At 36.3% G+C, this 25,369-nt stretch overlaps 2 protein-coding genes across 2 annotated transcripts; both read left to right on the top strand.

Moving 5' to 3' along the window:
- Positions 1-14,786: 14,786 nt before the first annotated feature.
- Positions 14,787-24,579, top strand: LOC110686922. The gene is made up of 7 exons (XM_021863535.1): positions 14,787-15,736; positions 15,822-15,872; positions 20,716-20,969; positions 21,104-21,227; positions 21,319-21,618; positions 21,723-21,839; positions 23,979-24,579. The coding sequence occupies exons 5-7, from the start codon at positions 21,589-21,591 to the stop codon at positions 24,420-24,422; spliced, it is 591 nt and encodes a 196-aa protein (XP_021719227.1). The 5' UTR covers positions 14,787-15,736; positions 15,822-15,872; positions 20,716-20,969; positions 21,104-21,227; positions 21,319-21,588; the 3' UTR covers positions 24,423-24,579.
- LOC110686990 lies at positions 16,883-17,929 on the top strand. The gene has a single exon (XM_021863625.1). It carries the CDS (start codon positions 16,883-16,885, stop codon positions 17,927-17,929), a length of 1,047 nt encoding a protein of 348 aa, XP_021719317.1.
- Positions 24,580-25,369: the final 790 nt, after the last annotated feature.

Below are 25,369 nucleotides of genomic sequence, written 5' to 3'. Positions count from 1 at the left end.
CGAAGGGGGGGCTGGGTTCGGTTTTTTTGTTTTAATTTTAAGGTTTTTAAAATTATTTTTATGTTTTTCTTTTATTTTTTCAATCAAATTTGGTAACCAATGAGATTGTGACACGCATGTTTTAGGTAACCAGTAAACCAGGTTACCAACCCAACCGGTTTGGTACCATTTTTGGCAGATGCATGTGAAAGGTGGTGTTATTTTGGAATAATCAAAAGGTCGTGCTATTATTGGAAGACTGCCCAAATGTGGTGTTATTCTGGGCAAATTTTCCTAAAAATTTTAACATTTAAAAGTATAAAGAGGTTGGAAAATTTGCAAATTGTAGTCATTTAAAGTTAATATTTTTCAAATTGTAGCTTTTTAAAAAAAATTGCAAATTGTAGCCCAAAAATTGTTATAAATTGTAAATTGCAACCTAGTTCAAATTTTTCATCGGTTTACGTGTCGATAAATGTTCTGTTAAGGTTTTAGCGGCCAATTTAGCTCTTAAGGGTCCAAATTGAGCTCGGAATTGGCAAAAAATTAACGCAAGTGCCTTGTTTTTACATGAAAAATTAATTAACCACAAATCGTTACATTATTGTTACACTAAACAAGGCACTTAATTCCGAGCTCAATTCGGGACCTTAGGAGCTAAAATGGCCCCTAAAACCTTAACCGAATATTTTTCGACACGCAAACCGATGAAAAAGTTAATTTGGTTTGCAATTTACAATTTATAAGAACTTTTGGGCTGCAATTTGTATTTTTTTTTAAATGGCTGCAATTTACAATATATAAACTTTAAATGGCTGCAATTGACAAATTATGCCAAAAAAAAAAAAATTACTTAATGGATTTCGTCCAAGGACCTCTTATCTCCATTTTAGTTTATCTCCAATGGTATACAAATAGGGACTTGCTTACAAATTAATTAAAATTACAAGCATGTAGTTTACCATTGGAGTGAAAAGTTGAGTAGCTAGATTAAGCAACGTTGCTCAAACAAGCTACGTTGCTTAATTTTTCAAAGATTATATAGCCCATTAAATATATGACATGTGTATAAAAAAAACTACTTTAATTATTTATATTTCTTCCAAGCTATAATATGCTACAATTAACCATTGGAGCACTTTGTAGCTACAAAATATATTAACTTGAATATTTGATATGGCAAGGTAAGCTACAAAGTATTGTAGCTTACCATTGAAAATGCTCTTAGATTTCTCCTTTCCATTTTCACAATTTTCTACCTTCTTCCACCTCCAACTTCATGATTTCTCCATTACTTCACTTCTTTTACCTCATTTTAGTTCTTAAATTTAATATCATTCGTTTTCTTCCTTAGTTCTTAATACCCACAACAATTGGATTTTTCTTTCTTTCTTTTTTTTTTATTTAAATTATTGGTGTCAAAATAAAAACTTTTTTGTAATTATTATAGTGGTGTTAAGATAAGCCTCATTAACAAATTTCGCCCATGAATCTCGTAAATGGTGGTTAGCTTAGCTCAAATTTAAATTATTGTGGCGTTAAACTGAGAATTTAATATAGTGTTAAATAATAAATTGGATCTTAATCATGGTGTTAAAAGTCAAATTTTTATTTTATAATATCAACTTTTTAAAACTTTTACACATATATAATTATGAACTAGTGAGTAGCTTGGGCGTTGCCCCAAATTGCTATTGTTGTAGGCATACAATTGATAAATTTTTTTAATGACTTTTCAAAATTTTAACTGTCATTCTCAAACCAAAATTGAGTTATTTTTGAGAATTTTTTTTTAAAATAAAAATTAAACCTTGTGGTTTACACTTATATAAATTTTTTGTACATATTGATAACATACTTATTATTTGGCTTAGATTGTGAAATAATTATTTTTTCTTATAAGAGGTTGAGGGATCGATACTCCTTATCCTAACGTTTTTATATGGAATAAAGTTGGTATTTTGAGTGGTAACGTGACGTCATGAATTGATGGAAAGATGACGCGGTGCAACACAAAAGAGAGTACGTGGCACATCGACATTCTTAAGAACACTTTTTAATATATAGGATAGATAGATAGATAGATATAGATTTTTGAGGTCATATAAGTCCATGAGCACATTTTAAGTTAATAGAAAAAAGACAAAAAAAAAAATGGCATGTTAATTAATAACTCTTTTTAAAATCCCTAGAAGAGAAGAGTTTTCTTTATTTTTGCAATTTAGGTTTCAATGAATTTACATAAGTGGTGTAGATGTTCTTCCATCTCTTTATGGTGGAGTCATTAGTTTTTGTTTATTTTAGGGTTTGTTTGGCAATGTTGTGGTTTTTTTTTTAAAAAAAAAATCATATAATTTTTGTAATATAATAAATGAAAAATCAGTCAAACTTATTAAAATAATGATCATGTTAAAAACTAACAACTAAAAAGTGAATACATTTTTTTTTTCTTGTTTTCTATTTTTGGTTTTTGTTTAAAAAAATAGAAATTTGAAAACAAAAAATGATGACTAACAAGCCCTTTGTTTTGTTTGATTTTTTTAAGGGTTATTATGTGTGAGGAATTATTATAAAGGTAATTAATCATCTTTTTCCCTATTATTAATTCGTTGGTAAAGAATTATTCGAGATCACAACAGTTATCAAATTTTCAAATACCTTCAAGTGAATAAAATGAAAATCATCCGTACGGCTACAACAAATTGTTAGATCATCTCTCCGAAAAGGATGTACATTATTTCAACAATGTGTGCGATAAATGTATTTGTTGATTTAGATTTCAATAATTAAGATCTATTCAATAATCGTAGGTTTGATGAAGAAAATCCTTATTTAATTCAATTTTATGTATTTGTTGATTTAGATTTCATTTGTATATGTCGTGTATATAACCTTCTTTATTTTTCCGTAAAAAAAGGGCAAATACAAGTTTATCTTCCAGCTAAACGAATTTTTGTTAATCTGATGACATTTTTGTAAATATATTGAAAAAGCGTGGTAATTTATTCAGTACTTTTGGTGAGCTGTCCAAATATTGTTTGTAACTTGTTTTTACTGTTTAGTGAGGAAATTACACATGTTCACCTCAACTAGTACATGAAAAGACACATGTACCTCTTAACTGGTAATTAAAAAGACGATATACCGTACGACTCGTAAAAAAATCCTTCCTTATTTTAATTTAATTAATTGTAAGAAGATTCTCATTTATCAAATTAATTATATCAATAAAGATTCTTACAAGCATTAACATGCATGTATCCATAGGCACACGATGAAAAAACTTATTAAGCATCACTTAACCTATACTAAAAGCAAACCTAAAATGAAACTTGTCACGATGTCATAAATAATTTTCCCGACACTTTTATCATTTCTTTATTTAGTTATTATTTATTATTTATGTAAATGTAAGTATGAAAAATCAAGTTTAAGTGTCACTAATCTTGACATTGATATAGATAGGTATGAAAAATCAAGTTTAAGTGTCACTAATCTTGACATTGGTATAAAGTTTAAGTGTCATTAAGGAAGTAGTATTCTGGTCTGGGTCTGTTTATTTATGAATTAGTATTATGATTATAATTTTTTTTATAAAATTCAATACAATAACTCTTTATAAAATTCAATAACAACAATGCATTGCACGGGCCGGGACATAAACTAGTTAAAATCTATTAGTAAACTGATCAATTAGTAATTTTGCTATATGCTCTAAAACTAGGGGTGTCTATTCGGTTTTCGGTTTGAATTTAGGCCAAAATCAATTCGGTTCTAAATAAAATTCGATTTTTGATATTTAAATCCAATCCGATCTGAATTTCTCATGAATCCAATTCGAACTAAAATTCGGTTATTTATCCAATCCGGGAATCCAAATTAAAATACATTGCAAATTATTAGGGACTTAAGTGATTATATAAAAAAAAATGCAATTATAAAAAGCTTAGTTTTGAATACATAGTTCTACATGATTAATATAAATATTAAAAACATAATTTTACATGATAAATATAAGGTTAATTTTAAAATTACCACCAAAAAATGTAACCATTTTTGAACTAAACACCCGTTTAATTTTTTATTTTAAATTACCACCCCTTAAATTAAGGGATTTGTTAAACATCGCCCGCAAATCTCCACATAAAGCCCACAAAATCCACTTGATTTGACAATATTGCCCTTGACCTAAAAAAAACACTCACACTCTCATCACTCACACTCTCATCACTCACAATCTCATCGCTCATCTTCTTTCAACATCTCAAAAAAAAAAATATTCAAACAACGGCAATGTCGAGGCGGCAAGGCAAGGAATTGGCGGCGGCGGCGAAGGGAAGGTGGTCTCAAGGAGGCAAGGTACAATTTGTTAATTTGTTAGTATGTTTTTAGTTTATTTGATTTGGGTAGTGGTAGCTATTTTTCGTATAATTTTTTGTATGTTTATATATTTTTAAATTTTTGTAGAATTCACTGCGTCGTCATGGTGCGGGGAAGAATGTAGAGCTTCTTAGTAGAAGCTATTCAGTGGAGAGGTCGGGGCATAGACATGTTAGATCCCGTGGTATTTCGGCCTCGGCTCGTAGAGAACAGATCCACCGTCGGGATGAGGATGACGATGATGATGCTGAGGAGGGTGACCAAGAGGAGGAGCAGGAGGAGGGCGCGGATGAGGATGAGGATTTGGACGATGGCAGTGGACCGTATGATGATTACGGTCCATTCAGTCAGAGGGTTGATGACATGTACGAGACACATATGGTGGAGGTGCGTAAGGGTAGGGGTGGTAGGTTTGTTAGTAGATCTGGCACATCATCTGCGTCCACTGTATCTGGGGCAAGCAGGAAACGGTCGAGGGTCGTTAATGATTCTTGGGTTGTTAGGAGTGAGGTGCCCGGTGGGCCTGTTGACGGGAGTGTGATTCCTAGCTTTCTAGGACACATAGCTGCCCATATTTGGGAGGACCAGGAGAGGCCTTCAGTTACGGGGTTGTTGAAATGTCATACCCAGGAAAAGACTTGTAGCTTTTTGCGTACATGGGCTGAGGCTTGGCCGGCGGAGAGCGAGATGTTCGAGCGACTGGAGGGCACTGGGGTGAATCACGTTCCTGCCACCATGCACGATAAGATTGACAGTACGCTGATCACGGCTTTTATTGAGCGATGGTAGCCGGATACAAACTCTTTCCACCTTCCGTTCGGTGAGATGACGATCATGTTACATGACGTCGAGGCCATTCTGGGGATTCGTGTTGAGGGTAAACGACTTTGTGCTGTGGCTGATGCGGATCAGGCAGATTTGCTGGCGGAGTTGTTGGCGGTGGACAGGGCTGCACTGTACACCGAGGCGCTTGGTGTTTGGGAACACGGCGGTGTGAAGATCGCATCCGTGTTGCAGCGGTGTTTGTACCCCAGTGCACGTAGGACGCACGACGCACAGCTGAGTGCTTATGTTTTTCTACTCCTCGGATGTACCTTGTTTCCGGATAAGAGCGGCGGAAACAAGCTCAGGCCACGCGACATAGTAGAGGCGTGTGACCCCGACAGTGTAGGCCAGTTTTCCTGGGGATCGGCTACGTTGACGTATTTGTATCGCCAACTAGGATTTGCGAGTCGAGCTGACGCGGCAGGTATCACTGGGTGTCTGACTCTATTGCAGACCTGGATATACGAGTACTTTCCTGCATTGCGACCACATCGTGACCCGGTTCCTATTGATGAGGGGATGCCGCGTGCTTGTGCGTGGAGTCCGCGCTCGGAGAAGAAGTCCGTTGACCGCCTCCAATCGATACGGTTATTGCTGGACAGGCTGTCCCCCTTAGAGGTAACGTTTATAAATTGTTTCTACATTTTATTATTTGCACATATTATATTCATGTTATTAAATTTTAAAACTATGTGCAGGTGAACTGGATGCCTTTCGGCCCGAACCCTAGTGTTAGGGTACCCAGGACCCTGTACACGGGACTCATTCAGTATCGTGAGATCGTCGAGGCGTACATGCCCCAGCGTTGTCTTCGCCAACTTGGATTTGTCCAAGTTGTCCCTCCTCCCCCGGCATGCCCGATGAAGGCGGTCCGACCTGCATCGTCGAGGGACTACGTCGTGCAATGGCCGGATATCATGACCGGGACGTGGGACCAGTTTCCGATGGTGGCCCGCTTATGGACTGCGGAGTTGCAGCGGCCGCCCTCTGAGGTTCCTCCCATGTGTGACCATTACTACATGGAATGGTTCAACCGGTATTCGCACCCGAGGTTGATCGCAGATCTCGACCACAGCGATGATGATTATGTGCCACCGCCTACTGCCATGGAAGCGGTATGTCTCATATTATATTTATCGTTGTCTTTTAATTAAGTTTTATATGTTGTTATTGTATTTCATCTTTTGTTTTTTGTTGTATGCAGTGGATGGGAAAGATAATGCAGGACGTACAGAAACTCTCTCTTGAGAAGGACAGCATGAGTGCAACAGTGAGAGCTGTTGTTGATAGTCTGGAACAGACCCTTGCGCAGTGGGAGTCGTCGTCGAGGAGGGATTACTGATGGTTTTGTCATTTTATTTATAGAGCACTTTAAATATTATCGTTTTAATTTATTAAATTGGACATTATGTTGTAAGTTTGTAACATTTTAGATTGTTCTTTTAGCTTCCAACTTAAACATATTATCATTGTTGTTTTGAAATTTTGATATAACCGTTCGTGGATCCGCGCAACATACCCATGCAACATATAGAATGCAGTAAGCAATACAATATAAAAGATTAATGTTCTCATTAAAAGAGCAACGTACAAATAAGATTACATAGGAAGAATGTAAACATGAAAAACTAAAATGCAGCTAGGGTGTTCCATTCGTGGATCCGGTCATGATATAGCGCATCCCAACCCTCTACGTACCAGTTCTCAGGGGCATATTCACAGACGATGAAGATTGACTACGACTAGATGACGATGTCCGACTACGAGCACGACCACGACCAAGACCACGAATATACTCAAACGCACTCTTGTTCCGCCGTTGTCGACCTCGAGGACGGTCAACTCCTTCGGGTTCCTCATAATATAAGGTAGACGTGTGGTAGATGTCATGAAGTACATGAGTAGCGTCACGAATAATAGAAGGATGGCTGGAGGACACTCGGTCGTACATCGAACGAAACTGCTCCAACTCCTCCTGTTCACGGTCGGCCGTTTGAGTGTCTGCATGCTCACCAATAACAAGCGTCCTCTAGAATGAATGGACCTGATCAACATGTAACGACGCCCTTTCTTCTGTAATAACGCGGTGTATGGTGCATGCGCAAGGTAATCCATGAGTTACTGAAATAGCACACCCACACCGAGCATACACTTCGTCAGCCAAGTCCCTCATCCTGTTCAGCTCAGTGAGAATCAACCCCAAGCAGTAGTGCGACACACGACCATGGAGAATCTTAAATATAAAATGGCTATACATCGTACCATGTCGTCGTCTGGAGTCCTCTAGAGAGTTCCTGATGCCGTTCTTCTAAGTTTCAATTGACTTATTAAGTCTATCGAACAGTGTATCCAAAGCAGCGGTCGATGAATCAATCCAGTCCTTGGTAGCTCTATGAGCGCTCTCAACTCTACATGTTGTAGTGTTCCCGAAATGAAGTACCTGGTTTTTCCAATATTTGACAAACTTTTCCCTGTGAGGGACCCATTGCTGCATCACATAGTCCACCAGTGTCGGACACCACTGGTACGAATCCCTGAAGTTAGCCAATGCTCGCTCATAAGCTTCCTCTGTGGTAGCCTGTAGGATCTTCCGCCACTTACCATTCACCAATCTCTCTGCCATTTCCAAATTCTTGTTTCACGCAGTTGTTGATGTGCCATGTGCACAATAAGTGGTTCGATTCTGGAAACAGCTCTGCTATGGGGGAAAAGAGACCTCCCTCATAGTCGCTGACGATGGCTGCTGGATGAACATTAGGCCCGATGTAGTTTCTCAGCTTCTCCAACACCCAATAATAACTTGGAGCCGTCTCATCCTTGATGATTGCATGACCAATCAGAAAGTTCTGGTTCGTTGGAGTCATCCCCATGATCTCAAACAGTGGGAACTTGTACTTGTTTGTCTTGTACGTTGAGTCGATCAAAATCACAAATGGCCAAGACTTGATCATATCAGCAAAATCAGGATGCACAAGGAAAAGATGAGTCACCTCCGCTGTATCTTCATCAGAATCAAACCAGAACAGGTAACCACGTGATTGTGCCTGGTGTAGCAGCTGCTGTATAGGGTTCCTTCCCTCTGACCGTTCAAACCTGAGTTGCTGTCTGACGTTGTAGATGTGTCTTCGGTTTGGATGGTCTTCTGGAAATTTCTCTAACACAGATGCTAATATTTTAGCAGGCTTGACTTGAGCATCACTCATTTCTTTCACAACTAGTTTCGCAGCAGGACTTAAGCCGCTCAGCTGTCGATGACCCTCTTCATATACTATCATCTCATGGTTGTGATACCCCCATTTAGAGTAACCAATCACTTCCCAACCGTCACGACTCCGTAGTTGTCGAACCTTTACTCTGAACTCACACCCACAACCTTTCCGCTTTGTATCAAACCGAGTGGCTGTACGAAAATCTCTTTCTTCTCTTTTGCGATAACGGTCACATCTCAAAATGCGATCCATTCTACCATCCCGTTGAGATTTATGAGTTACTACTACCAAGCAAAATCCAGCTGCAATTGCAACCTGTTTTGCCCAATCAATCGCTTGTTGAGCTTCTTCGAATGGACCATCATGTCCAAATATCCCACTGTAATCATTTCCGTCTCCACCATAATCCTGCATCAATTATATATTACAATAAATACATTTAACGGATAATACATTTAATTTCTATATTTACACAGAATTAACACAAAAAAAAGCATAATTATGTATAATCAAACTTAATTTTTATAAAAACCCAATTCGAATTTTCAAACTAAATTTAAAAATATACCATTTCGAATTTTCAAACTTAATTTTAAAAAAACCTATTTCGAATTTTCAAAATTAATTTTAAAAAAACCCATTTCGAATTTTTTTAAAAAATCATTTTCGATTTTTTTTTTAAAAAAATAAATAAATAAAAAACAACAACAAAATCAAAAAAGAAAAAAAAAATTAATATATAAGGGTGGCGTCTGCCAGGGCTGCCACATCCACTGGACTGGCGCCTGGCAGGGCCGCCTTAGCCAGTAGAGTGGCGTCTGGCCAGGACGCCAGTCTGGTGGTCTGGGCGTCTGGGCTGGACGCCACTCTGGTGGTTCTGGCGTCTGGCTTGGACGTCCAGGCTACGGTTTGGGCGTCCATCCTAGGCGCCGGAGCCACTCCGACGGTAAACCGTGAATTTTAACGGTGACTTACCTCGTTTTCCGTCGACGACGACGTACCTCCGGCGTCCCCCGCATCTCCGGCCTGCCCTCCGGTCTCCCCCGGCGAGCCAGTACGGCTCCACATTTTTTAAACCGAGATTATTTCAATTTTAGAAAATGGGCATAATGGTCACACCAAGTCATATTTGTGGGCTTTATATGGTAATTTGCGGGCGATGTTTAGCGATTCACTAAATTAAATAAATGCTCAGATTACTACCCATTTTTAAATTCCGGTGGATTTTCCTTCTGTAGGCCCAACCTAACACTTATTTTGACCCTTTTTACTTATTTCCCCCCCCCCCAATTTTTCTCTTCAAAAACGCTCTCTATACTTCAATTCACATTTCCTTCACCAATTTCTACCAAATTTCAAAGAGAAAAATGTCAAACTGTAACACTTATTAAAACACTAACGGGGTAATAACATACATACTTACATAGGAACATTTTTATAATAGATTTATTGTGCATAATTATATACAAGTTAAAAAGTACTTCATCCGTCTCCTAATACAAAGTCTCTTTTGGTTTTTGGGCGGAAATTAAGAAAGTTGTAAATTCTTTAAAACTAATGATTAAAAGTACATATGTGCATGTGGGTTAGAGAGAGATAGAGAGAAAGACAAGGTAGTTGGGAATAATTAAAGAGATAGAGAGATAAAGTGTTGGAAATTGATGTTAAAAGTACAAAAAAGTAAAGGAAAAAGACGACAACTCATTAAAAAGAGGGTTATAATGTCAAAATATACAACTTTTAAATAAAAAGAGACATTGTATTCTGGTTTACCCAAAAAAGAAATGAGGCTTTGTATTAGGAGACGGAGAATTGACACATGTAATAGAAGAAAGCACTAATATATATATATATATGTATAACAACTTAAGTTTATATAAATAATTTTATTTTTTTTATGTTATGTTAATTTAATACATTTTTTTTGAACAACTTTAATTTAATTAAGTTTATATAAATAATTTATGTTTAAGTTTATATATAAACTTAAACATAAGTTATTTGTATAAACTTAATTAAATAAGTTTATATAAATAAACTTGTTTAAATAAGTTTTAATATAATTGGGCATGGGCCGTGCCACGAGGCGGTCGACGACCGTGCCGCCCGCCGTGCCCTTGCCGAATTTATATTTTTTGTTCACGGCACGGCCCACGGCCCACAAGTGGGCCGTCGTGCCGGAGTCGTGTCGGGCCCGTGCCGCCCTCGTGTCGGCACGACCCGTGCCCATTTGTAGGTACTACTTCCTCTATCCCTTTATTACCTGCCCGTAGTTCTTATCTGGTGACCCAAAATGTTTTGCTTTTTTTTTTAATTTCATGGAAATTACTTTAATACCCCACTCTTTATACTTTCTAAAACTAAAATTCTTTAATTACTCTTCAAAGTTGGTATCCACATGTAAAAATTTCACACCAATAAAGTGCATTAAATGTATTTTCATAATTGTCCGTGATAGAAAATAAGATAGGAAAAATTGTTGGAAATAATCCCACATTTGGGGCATCTGCGAAAAATAATGTATCACACCTTTGGAATATTTTTAAATAATCCGACCTTTATACTCAATCCGTTCAAAACGTTAAACATCTCCTCTACTTGAGAAAACAATTTATGTTCTCTCACACTTAAATAATTACTTGTCAAATTTTTTAAATTATTAAACTCACACAAAGGAAAATAAATTTGGACATCAACCCTACATTAAAATTGTCTTGTCATTACCCTCCATCACTATCATGGTACGCATTATCACCTGCTCTTCACAAAAAGAAATCACCACCCTATTCAATATTTCAATATCCACCATTACCGATCGTAGACGTCATACGAAAAACTCTTTGCCGTGGCAGTGACGAAACTTGATTTCCTTGTTCCCGACGATCTGTACAAAAGGTAACTCTGACGCCAAATGCGAGCAAGCCAGTGGTAATAGTATTTTGATTATTAAATCGTTTCAGGATTGAATTTGACTTTGTTCTTCAGCATGAGGAAAATTCAATATTTTAAAAATCAATGAAATAATATAATATCGGTAAAATTAACAATATCTAGTACAAAAATTGAAAATCGAAAGAAATGTTAAAATGAAGAACAAATTAATAACCAAAGGTTTTGAATGGTCATTAAACGGGCCTGTGTAATTGTCACTTGTCAATCCCTAAACTTTGTATGTAATGATTTAATTTACCATCTAACCCTATATATGTCTTTAAACTTTCACTACTATTTTTATTAATTACCATATCACGAGGGCAAGATCGCTAAAACTTTAGTATTTAATTGGAAAAAAATGACACATCAGCAGTAAGGTCTCTAAACTTTGCTTAGCCAACAAACTATTTACTCCAATAAAATATAATTGGAACTATTTTCGAGTGTTGATAGAGTGACTAAAATGCCCCACTTGAAAGTTATAGTAAGGAAATAAAATGAAACAAATACTGAACTTTAGGAACTATATCTTGTCTTTAACTAGATATGATAAAAAAAATCTAAGGGTGACTGTGCCTTAAAATTAAATGTCATGCCCAAACCTATAAAAAAAATGACGAGATTACCGGACCAAAACGGACTTCTCAAATTTTTCGAGTTCGGATTTTTATATTTAAAAGTATTTTTTCACTTACCCAAATCAACCCTATTATCAAGGCCGAATGGACAAGCCGAGTCATGATGGATCACCTCAATGTTTAATACGACTATACGAGTAACTCCTTAAAAATAAATGTCATGAAAATACAATCATCTCCCTCCACAATCCTCGCACATTGGTGTCCCAATAAAAACTAGAGCTGATCAAAACAAGCCCGGCCCGCTGGCCCGACCCGATTTTGGGCGGGTTTTGGCAGTATTTTCTGGCCCGACCCGAATTTTTTATTTTTTGGGCGGGCTTGGGAATGCATTTTAAAGCTATTTTAGTTCATTTTTTTGGCTCGGCCCAAAAATGGCCCGAAAAGCTCGCACGGCCCGTCCATTTTGGGCGGGTGTGGTCATGAAAATTTTGGCCTAAAGCTAGGCCCGACCCGGCCTGGCTCGAGAAATAGACTGATTTTTTATGCCTCGACCCGCCCGAACCCGCCCCGCCCATTGATCAGGTCTAATAAAAACTGAAAAAGTAATCCTTGAAGCTCTTCCTATCTAAATCATTCCATCATAGATTCCTGTACTTCCTAATATACGCAATGCCAGAAACCCACATCGTCAGATATTCACAACCTATTCCAAAATTACTAAAATACCCTCAAATAAACACCCGATTCACAATAATACCCTTGTGAGTTGTTATGCATATGATACATTCTTGTAACGTACGAATTTGCCAGAAACTCCAACCTTTTTCTTTATTTTCAGCCTGACAATTCCAAAAAAGATTGATTAGAAATTTAGAATAATTAATTATGAAGGTCAACCAATAATGAAAGCCGAAAGTGAAGGTTAAAGGAGAAGATTAAGGTGGGATAAAAGTGTAAATAAGATGTAAATGAAGGGTAAATATGGAAAAAGGGGGCACTTGTCGACAAAGCAGCTGGCCATGTGAGTTGCCAGCTGGGCCATTTATAGGACACTAAGACAAACAGTGGCTTCCAGCTAAGCTCATTACGGTTTTGAGCTTTTTGACGGCGTTCTTGTTATAGGATATCCCTATTAGTCATTGTTGATCATTGGCTCGGGATTTATACCAAAGTAATAATCAAGCAAGTTTGGTGTAGTTCATGTAAAAAAAAAAAAAACTTGGTGTAGTTGGTGGGTAGCTTAGGTTGTGACAAATTCAAGCATGCCAACTACATTTGCTCGGGAGTAGAGGGAATCATTTACCCTCCCCCTATACTCTCAAGCGTTATTGGAGACCTATATATGTAGTCATTTTAGTTTAATATGTAAGAGGTGCTGGCACAAATTTTTTTTTTATATAAAAATAGATAATGTAAGTATGTAACGAACTAATTCAATATATATCACATTATTTTTTGATAAACATTTTACATAATAATTAATTAGTAAAGAAATTTAGCTCAAAAAAATGTTCACTCTTGTCGACCCTCGTGATGCAATGCTTGCACTTGCTTAATTACTTCCTCATAATAATAAGCATCCTAATAGTATACTACGTATTTAAAACTTTTACGCTTATTATATAGAGAAGTTTACATAACCACTAATTTGAATCCGTGCATTTTATTTTTTTCCCCTCATTATTTTTAGGGTATGGATCTATCAACATTATCAAGTGATACATAAGAATTACTTCGTATAACAATTGGAGGATGTGTAATATATATATAATTTAAATTTGTCTTAGGAGAAAATGATGAAAACCTAAATTGTGATTTATTTTATTTATTTTTTTTTGGAGAAAATACAAATAAGAAAAATAATGATAAAACCTAGATTGCTCATTATTTTTGCTCATTATCACAAGGGTATATGGCAAAAGATGGAATAGGATGCTCGAAAATGATGTAACACAATCAAGTAATTGTCTTACAAAAGACAAAAGGCCATCATAATGCATGTAAAAATGAATTGAATGATATAACTCGACTGATACTATTCTGTGGTGATTTGTATGAATTTATGCATGCATACCATGCATGCAAGAAGCATAATTGAGTAATTTTGGGAGAAAAAGTATTGCACCGTTACTCCTCTATTTGATATCAACTTTTTTTTAATACTTGCACTAATATATAACAGTAATAAAGATATTAATGTTCAAAACTTTGCATTGTTATATGACAAATTAAGGATTTCTAAGTAGGGGTAGCGTGGAACAACGAGGAAAAAAAAAAGTTGGAAACCAGTTATTAGCCTTTAATTTTCACTCATTCATCTTGGTAGATAAATTTTCATTTTAAAATAATAAAATAATTTTATTCTAGCTTTATCAATACAATACAATACAATGATCAAATTATTAAAAAGCCCTACATATGCTTAATAAAGTAGTAAATATATATGTTACTCGTACTTATTATCAAATAGCAAGAATTTCATCAAATGAAGATTTTTTTCAAGAATATTAAGCTACTCGTTTCATTAATATTAAGCTACGATGATTAAAAAAAATTAATTAAAGTATGAGTATATATTTATTTTATGACTTTTAAACCATAGGTTCTAATGACTCTATAAAGTATGAGTAATTTAAATAAGGGGCTTTTTGGAGGGAAAAAAAACAAATAATTGGATGTATGGATAATTAATAAAGAGAGTATCTAATAAGAGACCAGATTCTATACATAATCAGTCTCTTTTAAGAGAGAAAATCTAAGAGAACTGTTGTTATAAATAACAAGTCTCTTTGATTTTTAAACCAAAAGCAGCAGACATTGATGTTCTCTATTAATTTTGCTATGCAGCATCTAAGAGACCAATTATTATTAGGAAACATTCATTTTATAAATTCCAGCTTTGGGCGTTTTACTTTTAAAAATCTCAAATGCAGGTTATCTCTAATAAAATCCCAAATTTTAGGGGTATTTTCTTTCATAGGACCCAAATGATCTGTTACTTGAAGAAAAGGTTAACTTTTAATTTTTTTTAAATTACCATGTGTCACACAGTTAGTGGCTCAAAAAATAAAAAATATTTGTTTTTAAAAAATCTGATTTAATTTAAAAAAAAATTAAAAAAAACCAACTCTACCCAACCCAGCCCCCTACCCTAAACCAGCAGCCCATCCCGGAGAACACCCCCATCCCCGTAAACACCTCCCGCAGCGCCGAAATTCGGCACCCAGCCCTCCCCCGCCCTCAAAACCCACCCTTTTCCTTTACCCCACCCTCGAACCCCTCTCCAAGCCGGTTTTCGAGTGTGGGGAATTAGGGGAGGGTGGTCTTACGGGATAGATTTAGGGAGGGGAGGGGTTTGCGACGGTGGGGTTGTTTTCCGGCAATTAAAGGAGGCGGAGGGTCGGGGAAGTTAGTTTTGGGATGGGGGAATTCCGGCAGGGGAATGGTTTTTTCCGGGGGAGGGGGGCTGGTGGTTTTGGGGGTGGGGGCTGCTGGTTTATTTTATTTTATTTTATTTTAGATTTTTTTTTCACATTTTTTTTTATTTTCTGATTTTGTTTTTAATTTTTTTGATTTAATTTAATTTTTTGAATTTTTTTGGACCAATTATAGTGCCGACTTGTTTTCCGTCGAGCCTCCATTGACGCTGCTGGTTGTTGCCGGCGCCGCGTCTAGGTAAGTTGTTTTCGTTTTTTGTTTTCGTTTTTTTTAATGACATTCAAATCTGACTTGACCACCACAACCGCAGCCTCCCTTGACCACCACAACCGCAGCCTCCGGCCTCCTCCCTTCCCTCGCCGTGGCTGTAGCAGTTTTCATCTCTTTCTGGTAAGTTGTCCACTCCCCAATTTTTTTTTAATAATAAACCCTTATTTATTTAATTTAATTATTTTTTTTAATATTTTATATGTAGGATTTGTACAATTAGATGGTTTAATTGTCAAAAAGAAGTGCAGATCTAAAGGTTAGTCACATTACAAACCCTAATATAATGTATGTATGTTAGTTTGGTTTGGTTTTTGTTTAACATAACTTAGTTTAGTTAAGTTTATTCTAATATAATGTGTTTTAGTTTAGTTTAGTTACTTTTTTTTTGTAAGTATGTTAGTTTAGTTTAGTTTAGTTTACTTTTTTGTAAGTATGTTAGTTTAGTTTAGTTTATCTTAATATAATGTGGTTTAATTTAGTTTAATTTTACTAAAGTATATTAGATTAGTTTAATATTATGAAACTTTAGGTACGTTTTGTTTAATATGATGTATGTTAGATTACTTTAGTTCATTATAATCTAGTTTAGTTTTGTTTAGTTTAATATAATGTTTCTTACTTAAGTTTAATTTTTTATAATGCATGTTACTAGATTTAATATTATGATATGTTAGTTTAGTTTGGTTTTGTTTGGTTTAATTTGTTTATATTAATGTTATGGTTTTATGATATGTTTGTTTATGTTAAGTTTAATTATGATATATTTGTATAATTTTTTGTATGTTAGTTTAGTTTTAATATCTTTAAATAAATCATTTGCATAATCATATGCCTAGATACCCGTTCAAGGCATACACATTAGGAGTATATCTTGAATAGTCCCCGGTTGGGACTGTCCTTGTACGTTTAATCTCACTTAGGTGGTGAATGTATTCCTTTTTTTTAATTCTAAGGAAGATCCTTGCTTGTCATTTCTCTATAATGTTCTCTAGGTACCTATATAGGTGTTTCTAATCGCCTATATCGTGTACTTGGAGAACTGTAGGGAATGCTGCCGGATTTTCCATAGAATTGAAATCCTGTCATACATTCACTAGTGAGATTAAACGTACAAGGATGGGTTAGGTTGGAGTGATAAGGACCCTTGGAAATCATTTCTCTTCTCATTTGCATTTCCATAACACTTTGATCTGTAATGAATATATATTGTGCTTTGTGACTAATGTGATTAATGGCATATGTGTTAGTTGTGTAGAACTTGTAATCATGCAACGAAAAGAACGTAGTTGGATGTACGTAAGGAAGGTTGGGAATTCTATTAATCCTGAGTTCTTGAAGGGGGTAGATGAATTCCTTACATATGTGGAAGATCATCCCGAGAGTAGCAACCCGAATGAAGTTAGGTGTCCATGTTTTAAATGCAAAAACAAACGTCGTCTTTGGGATGCGGTTAAGCTTCATTTGTATCGCAGTGGTTTTTTACATAATTACTATGAGTGGATGTGTCATGGGGAAGGGTTTCCTAGAAATCGTAGAAGGCAGTCAAATGAATATCGTGAAATGGTTTTGGATGCATTTGGTCAGTCTCAAGATCAAGGGCATTCCGAAGAGGCGGTTGTTTCATTAGAGGAGGAGCCTAATGCACAAGCCAAGCCATTTTTTGATTTGTTAAGGGCTTCTGAACAACCGTTATACGAAGGGAGTTCATTGTCTGTGTTAGAGATGGCTTCTAGAATCACTAGCCTAAAGTGCGAGTATAATTTGCCGCACAGATGTGTTGATGGATTTGCTTCTTTGGTTAATGAAGCGATTCCTAACAACAACCACATGGCCGAGACATTCTATGAGGTCAAGAAAATTGTTAAGGGGTTAGAGCTACCCCATGAAAAGATTCATGCATGCCCGAAAGGATGTATGTTTTTTTGGAAAGATGATGCTCAATTATCTACATGTAGGGTGTGTGGCAGCGACCGATACAAGAAGACTTCTAAAGGTAGCTTAGTGCCTTTGAATGTTCTATTTTATTTCCCTATCACACCTAGGTTGCAAAGGCTTTTTGCAACTAAAAACATTTCCGAGGAAATGACATGGCATGCTAAAAATCCTCGAGTTCAAGGCATAATGGCACACCCTAGAGACAGTGAAGCGTGGAAACACCTTGATAGTTGCTTTCCTGAGTTTGCCTCTGAACCTCGTAATGTTCGACTTGGCCTATGTACGGATGGATTTGCTCCACATGGTCAGTTTGGGGGACAATATTCTTGTTGGCTTGTCATTTTGACCCCTTATAATTTGCCCCGTCAATGTGTATGAAAAGAAAGTTCATGTTTCTTTCGTTACTCGTTCCTGTTCCTAAAAACCCTAAGGGAAACTTGGATGTTTACATGCAACCGCTCATACACGAGTTGAAACAGTTGTGGGAAGTTGGGGAAAATACTTACGATGTTTCGAGAAAACAAAATTTCAATCTTCGAGCAGCCATCCTATGGACCGTTAGTGACTTCCCGGCTTATGGTATGTTATCTGGTTGGACCACAGCCGGTAAGAAGGCTTGTCCATATTGCATGGAGAAAAGCAAAGCATTTTGGCTCGAAAATGGTGGTAAGGTTTCTTGGTTTGATTGCCATCGTCAATTCCTTCCGACAAATCATCCTTTTCGAAATAGTAAAAATGCATTTTGTAAAAACAAAGTCGAAAAAGGTTCACCACCTCACATCATGTCAAGAGAGGAACTCTGGGAATGTGTGAAAAACCTCCCGAAAGCAACAGATGGCCCCGAGGCACTGAAACGTCTGAAGAATGCAAAAAAAAAGGGTGGTTCAAGCAAAGCACTCTGTGGGACCTTCCATATTGGAAACATCTGCTTGTTCGTCACAACTTAGATGTCATGCACGTTGAAAAAAAAATTTTTGATCAGTTGATTCACACTATAATGGACGTAAAAAAGCTATCTTGTGACACGCCATCAGCTCGGAATGACATTGCCAAATACTGTAAACGACCCAGCTACATCTTCAAGAGGATGATAGAGGAAAAGAATTCATGCCAAAGGCTCCATTTGCTCTTGACAAGGCTAAGAGAAAGGTTTTGTGTGAGTGGGTCAAACAACTGCGGTTTCCTGATGATTACGCTTCCAATTTGAGCAGATGCGTTGATTTGCAATCAGGTAAGTTACATGGAATGAAAAGCCATGATTGTCACGTGTTCATGGAGAGGTTGTTGCCCACTACTTTGAGAGAATTGCTCCCTACCCATATATGGAATGCAATTACAGAGATAAGCCAATTCTTTCGCGATTTATGTTGCTACACAATTACAGTTAGCGACATGGAGCGATTGGAAAAAAACATAGCTGAGATCCTGTGCAAGCTTGAGAAGGTTTTCCCTCCATCTTTCTTCAACTCCATGGAGAATTTACCAATTCATTTGCCATATGAGGGCAAGTTATGTGGACCTGTTCAATATCGGTGGATGTATCCTTTCGAAAGGTAAATCAAAGGCCCCTTCTCAACTCTTACTTTCATCTCTTTCATTGCTTTTCGTTACTTATACTTATACGACTATATAAAAATAATTACAGGTTCCTCAATCACCTGAAACGAAAAATTGGTAACAAGGCTCGTGTTGAAGGTTCCATATGAAACGCTTATCTCACTGAAGAGATATCAAACTTCTGCTCCAATTACTTTCAGCCCTCAGTTGACACAAAAACACGAGATCTAGGTCGAAATGTGAATGCTGATGTGGAATCCACGGCTGACAACGATGAAATCCCAGAGCTGTTAATGGTGGATAAGGGTCGTGTGTCAAATTTGGGTAAAACTCGGTATTTAGATGACAAGGAACTCGAACGTGCTCATTTGTTCGTTTTAAGAAATACCGGCATTCTTGGTGAATACGAAAGGTATATATGTTTAGGATAAACTTTTGAAAAACCCTTAAATTTAATATAATTGCTGTAATGATTAACCATGTGTCATTAATCTATTAGGCAGTTTGAGGACTACATTCTTAGTACTCGAACTTATTTGCGTCGAAAAGATGTCATGGAGAAATGCGAAAGTGAATTCCCTGATTGGTTTCATCACAAGGTGATAATACTTTTCGAACATTGCATATCGATTAACTTGTGATAATACAATATATTTCATTTCAATTAGTGTGACATTTGTATTCGTAACGGTTATAGGTGAGAGAACAGAAACCAAGTTCCGATGTGTTGGGAGCATTGTCTATGAGGCCTTTCAAGCGTGTTCGAACTTGGAACCAGATATTTGTCGGTGGCTTTAATTTCCACACACAATCCTATGGCAAACACAAATCTACGATGAATTATGGGGTGTGTGTCTCAAGTGAGGACGGTGGAGAGTACTTTGGCATTTTAAACGACATAATTGAACTTGTCTACACCGGTCCCGAAAATGAGTACAAGACTATTTTGTTTAGTTGTAATTGGATGGATTGTGGTAAAGGAATGAACATTCATGAACAATACATGCTTGTCGAAGTAAATCATACTAAGAAATATCCCAAGTATGATCCATTTGTCTTATCTTACCAAGTGTCTCAAGTGTATTATGCATCTTACCCTAGCCTTAAACGTGATTGGGTTCAATGGTGGGCTGTATTTAGAACTCAAGCAAGGTCGGTGATTGATGCTCCAGTGGATTTAGAATTTTTCAGGGTCCTTCACCACAAGTATATGCAACGCTTTGTCCACCAACTAACATTCCAGACCATGAACTTGATAGTGATGATGATGATGACGATGGCTTTATTATCTCAAGCGATGAAGAAGAAGAAGAAGAAGAAAGCATTGGATCCAGTGATAGTGACGAAGAAGAGGACATCGATGTATTTTTTAGATGACACTAGTGATAGTAATAATGAGTGATAATGATAGTGGTAGTAGTGATAAGAGTAATGAAGAGGAGAATATGTAGTTACTCCTTTAACTATTGTCTTCGAATGTTTAGTTTTTAATGACTACTCGAACTTGTAATATTGCATTACAATTTTGGTCTCATTTTATTTTTTAATGTCATGGATCTAATTTATGAAATTACAATGTGCGATCATGGTACTAACAACTTTTTCAGGTGGTCATCATGGGAAGAGGAAATAAAGGAGAAACGTCCAAGAGGAGAAAAACTAAGAGGAAATCTCAGGTTGTACGTGATGACGAGGATGAGTCAATAGAGGAAGAGGAGGCACATGATTTGGGGGCCTCTCAAGAAATCATCAATCGGAGACAGATTCATAGGCATGTACAGGGGCAACAGGAGCAACAGGAACAGGAGCTACAGGACCCGCAACCTAATGACTTGCTGGAGTTGGACCCTTCCACACTTTGGTGCGTATGTATTTGTAATGAAATATCCTTAAATTCGTATTTATTTTGATAAACTGAATTTGTATTACTTTTACCATGTTTTGTTCACTTTTTGTTGATTATCTACTTACATGAATGTCTATCCTTTATTATAGGTTTGATGATAAGCCGGTGAAGAATGTGCTCTCCGACACGCTAACCGGCTACTATGTTGAGCCTTGGAAGAATTATGGAGAGGTTGATGAAGATTCGAGAGAGCACTTTTGGAATTTGTTCAGCGTATGATAACTTTAACCTAACATAATACATGTTTTATAAAGTATATTGATGGAGTTGAATTTTGTAATAAAGACATTTTCTTTTTTTGCAGAAAAAATTTAAGTGGGCACCTGAGTTAAACGACCATGTGAAGGACACTTTCGAATACAAGTTTGCAAATCGCCTACATGACACGTTCTACCACATCACACACAGGATGAATGGTGGCAGACCAAAATGGCTTAATAAGGATGTCCACGAACGCATGATGCGAATTGTTGCCACTAATCCAGATTATAAGAAGCGGTCGGAACAAAACAAGAAGAACCGAAGAGGCGGATCCATGGAAAATGTCGTTAAACCGACCCACTTTTAAGGTTCAATGTCATCTGTACAACATTCTAAAAGGATGGTAAGGTTCCTAAAATATGTCCAGTAACAATTAAGTCATTTGTGTATTAATGAATTTTGGTGGGCTAACATGTTTTCATTGATTTTCTACATGTATATATAAAGGCTGCACAAAACGAAGGCCAATTACCAAATGCCCATGATCTTTTCTTGAAGACACACTTCAAGGAAGTGCCTGGAAAAGGCCAAGTGGCTGCCAACACCAAAGCAAAAAGGATTGCGGTAAAAACTTATTATATGACTTGATATACGGCAAATTAGCAAAGTAGAACTCATTATATGCTTATTTGGATGATTTTGGATGAGTAAGGGTCGATAATTGACATATGTGCTTATTTCTCTTAATTTCTATCCTTATGTACCTAAAATTATGTAATATTGGAATGTTAGAAGAAAGAACGAGTCCATTTGATTAAAAACATAGAAAATAGGCACGATTTTAGCCATATAGGCCAAATTTGGATGATTTTGGATTAGTAAGGGTCGATAATTGACATATGTGCTTATTTCTCTTAATTTCTATCCTTAGGCACCTAAAAGTATGTGATATTGGAATGTTAGAAGAAAGAACGAGTCCATTTGATTGAAAACATAGAAAATAGGCACAGTTTTAGCCATATAGGCCAAATTTGGATGATTTTGGATGAGTAAGGGTCGATAATTGACATATGTGCTTATTTCTCTTAATTTATATCCTTAGGAACCTAAAAGTATGTGATATTGGAATTTTAGAAGAAAGAACGAGTCCATTTGATTGAAAACATAGAAAATAGGCACGGTTTTAGCCATATAGGCCAAATTTGGATGATTTTGGATGAGTAAGGGTCGATAATTGACATATGTGCTTATTTATATTAATTTCTATCCTTAGTAACCTAAAATTATGTGATATTGGAATTTTAGAAGAAAGAACGAGTCCATTTGATTAAAAACATAGAAAATAGGCACGGTTTTAGCCATATAGGCCAAATTTGGATGATTTTGGATGAGTAAGGGTCGATAATTGACATATGTGCTTATTTATATTAATTTCTATCCTTAGGAACCTAAAAGTATGTGATATTGGAATGTTAGAAGAAAGAACGAGTCCATTTGATTGAAAACATAGAAAATAGGCACGGTTTTAGCCATATAGGCCAAATTTGGATGATTTTGGATGAGTAAGGGTCGATAATTGACATATGTGTTTATTTCTCTTAATTTATATCCTTAGGCACCTAAAATTATGTGATATTGGAATATTAGAAGAAAGAACGAGTCCATTTGATTGAAAACATAGAAAATAGGCACGGTTTTAGCCATATAGGCCAAATTTGGATGATTTTGGATGAGTAAGGGTCGATAATTGACATATGTGATTATTTATCTTAATTTCTATCCTTAGGCACCTAAAAATATGTGATATTGGAATTTTAGAAGAAATAACGAGTCCATTTGATTGAAAACATAGAAAATAGGCACGGTTTTAGCCATATAGGCCAAATTTGGATGATTTTGGATGAGTAAGGGTCGATAATTGACATATGTGCTTATTTCTCTTAATTTATATACTTAGGAACCTAAAATTATGTGATATCGGAATATTAGAAGAAATAACGAGTCCATTTGATTGAAAACATAGAAAATAGGCATGGTTTTAGCCATATAGGCCAAATTTGGATGATTTTGGATGACTAAGGGTCGATAAGTGACTTTTGTGCTTATTTCTCTTAATTTATATCCTTAGGAACATAAAAGCAATTGATATTGGAATGTTAGAAGAAAGAACGATTCCATTTGATTGAAAACATAGAAAATAGGCATGGTTTTAGCCATATAGGCCAAATTTGGATGATTTTGGATGAATAAGGGTCGATAAGTGACTTTTGTGCTTATTTATCTTAATTTCTATCCTTAGGAACCTAAAAGCAATTTATATTGGAATGTTAGAAGAAAGAACGAGTCCATTGGTTTGAAAACATAGAAAATAGGCATGGTTTTAGCCATATAGGCCAAATTTGGATGATTTTGGATGAGTAACGGTCGATAATTTACATATGTGCTTATTTCTCTTAATTTCTATCCTTAGGCACCTAAAAGTATGTGATATTGGAATGTTAGAAGAAAGAACGAGTCCATTTAATTGAAAACATAGAAAATAGGCACGGTTTTAGCCATATAGGCCAAATTTGCTTGCGTTTGGATGAATAAGGGTCGTAAAGTGACTTTTGTGCTTATTTTTCTTAATTTCTATCCATAGGCACCTGAAATTTAAGCCATATAGGCCAAGTATGCAACTGAATAATCAAGAATAAGAAACCTTACCTTATGTTGTTGGTTGTTTTTTTAACAATTTTTTTTATTATCTTCAATATTTTGTAGGAGACCTACCAGAAGAAGCTCAAAGAAACAAGGAGTCAGGGGATTCAGAAGAGTCCCAATGAGTTGTACTGGGAGACGGTGGGTGGGCGCAATAATAAGGGTCGTGTGAAGGGGCTTGGCCAAAGTGCAGAGCTCTACTATGGCAACCGGATGGGTCGAGCTTCCCGTTCTTCACAGAAATACACGTCGTCTGTCATTTCTCAGATGCAAGACCAGATGGAACACAGGGTGCAAGCTCTCCAAACTCAAATGGAAGCCGAGATGCAAAGGCGAATTGACTCCCGAATGGCTGAAATAGAGAGGAGATACCGGGAGAGTATGGATGAGATGATGAGTCGTTTCACCAACAACGACTCATGTTCCACCATTCATCCTCAGCATCGAGACCCAAGGGATGACCCGGGCAGTGGTGGAGCAGGTCAGGGTACCCAGGTGATTGCGTAGCTTAGCTTTAGTCTAGCAAATATCCACTCTAACATAGCTTTTGTTTGGTATAGATACCAAAATATGGACTATCTTTTGTACTAGAACATAATTACTATATTTATATGTAAATGAATATAATTTCGTAGGTCGGTAATTAATTTTTTTAAAACAACAATTTCAGGTTTTGAAATGCTTTTTTTTTTGTCGATTTATTATAAAAAAAAATTCAGGTTTGGAAATGCATATTTTTACAGAAATTTATGGCGGGCTGGAACTGAAAATTCCGATTCCGACAGAAAATTCCGTCGTAAATTATATTTCCCGATAGAAAATTCTGTCGTAAATTATAGTTTGCGACGGATTTTTCCATCGGAATTTTTAGTTTACGACGGATCTTTTTTCGTCGAAAAATTGCGACGAATCATCAGTTAAGGCTAAATTCAAGTCCGACGATGTTATTTCCGTCGGAAGGAAGGTTTACGGCGGAAATTCCGTCGGAATATGACCAATTTCCTACAAAGGGTTTTTCGATGACCGGTTCCGTCGGAATTTCGTCGGAACCCTTCTTTCCGACTGATATGGCATAAGTTCCGACGAACTTTTTGCGTTGCAATTTTGCTGTTTTCTTGTAGTGATTTATGTGCAACTTTGGGATATTATTTGTGAGATACGGAGTATAAAATATTCTAAAGTTGCACATACTCCCTCCGTCCCTTAATACAATGCCTCTTTTGAGTATTTATTCCTCACATAATAAAGAGATTGAGGCATTGTATTAAGGGATGGAAGGAGTAACATTTAACAAAGGTAGTTTAAAAAGAATTTTAAGGCAGACATTAAATGAATTCAAACTTTTTTTAAAAAAAGCTATATAACTAATTCATTAAATTAACTGACTTTAATTTTATGATTTGCAAGTCTTATTATTATATAACGGTGCGTAGCACCAGGAAAAAACTAGTTTA

Source organism: Chenopodium quinoa, unplaced genomic scaffold (assembly GCF_001683475.1).
Source record: "Chenopodium quinoa cultivar QQ74 unplaced genomic scaffold, ASM168347v1, whole genome shotgun sequence".
Classification (NCBI taxonomy): Eukaryota; Viridiplantae; Streptophyta; class Magnoliopsida; order Caryophyllales; family Amaranthaceae; genus Chenopodium; species Chenopodium quinoa.
Note: the sequence above shows the minus strand (reverse complement) of the source record. Positions and strands in the feature narration are given on the sequence as shown.

Coding starts and splice junctions, on each gene's coding strand:
- LOC110686990 (XM_021863625.1), top strand. CDS start 16,883: ATGCAACGAAAAGAACGTAGTTGGATGTACGTAAGGAAGGTTGGGAAT.
- LOC110686922 (XM_021863535.1), top strand. CDS start 21,589: ATGTCATCTGTACAACATTCTAAAAGGATG. Junction 21,619..21,722: donor TACAACATTCTAAAAGGATG/GTAAGGTTCCTA, acceptor GTATATATAAAG/GCTGCACAAAACGAAGGCCA. Junction 21,840..23,978: donor CCAAAGCAAAAAGGATTGCG/GTAAAAACTTAT, acceptor AATATTTTGTAG/GAGACCTACCAGAAGAAGCT.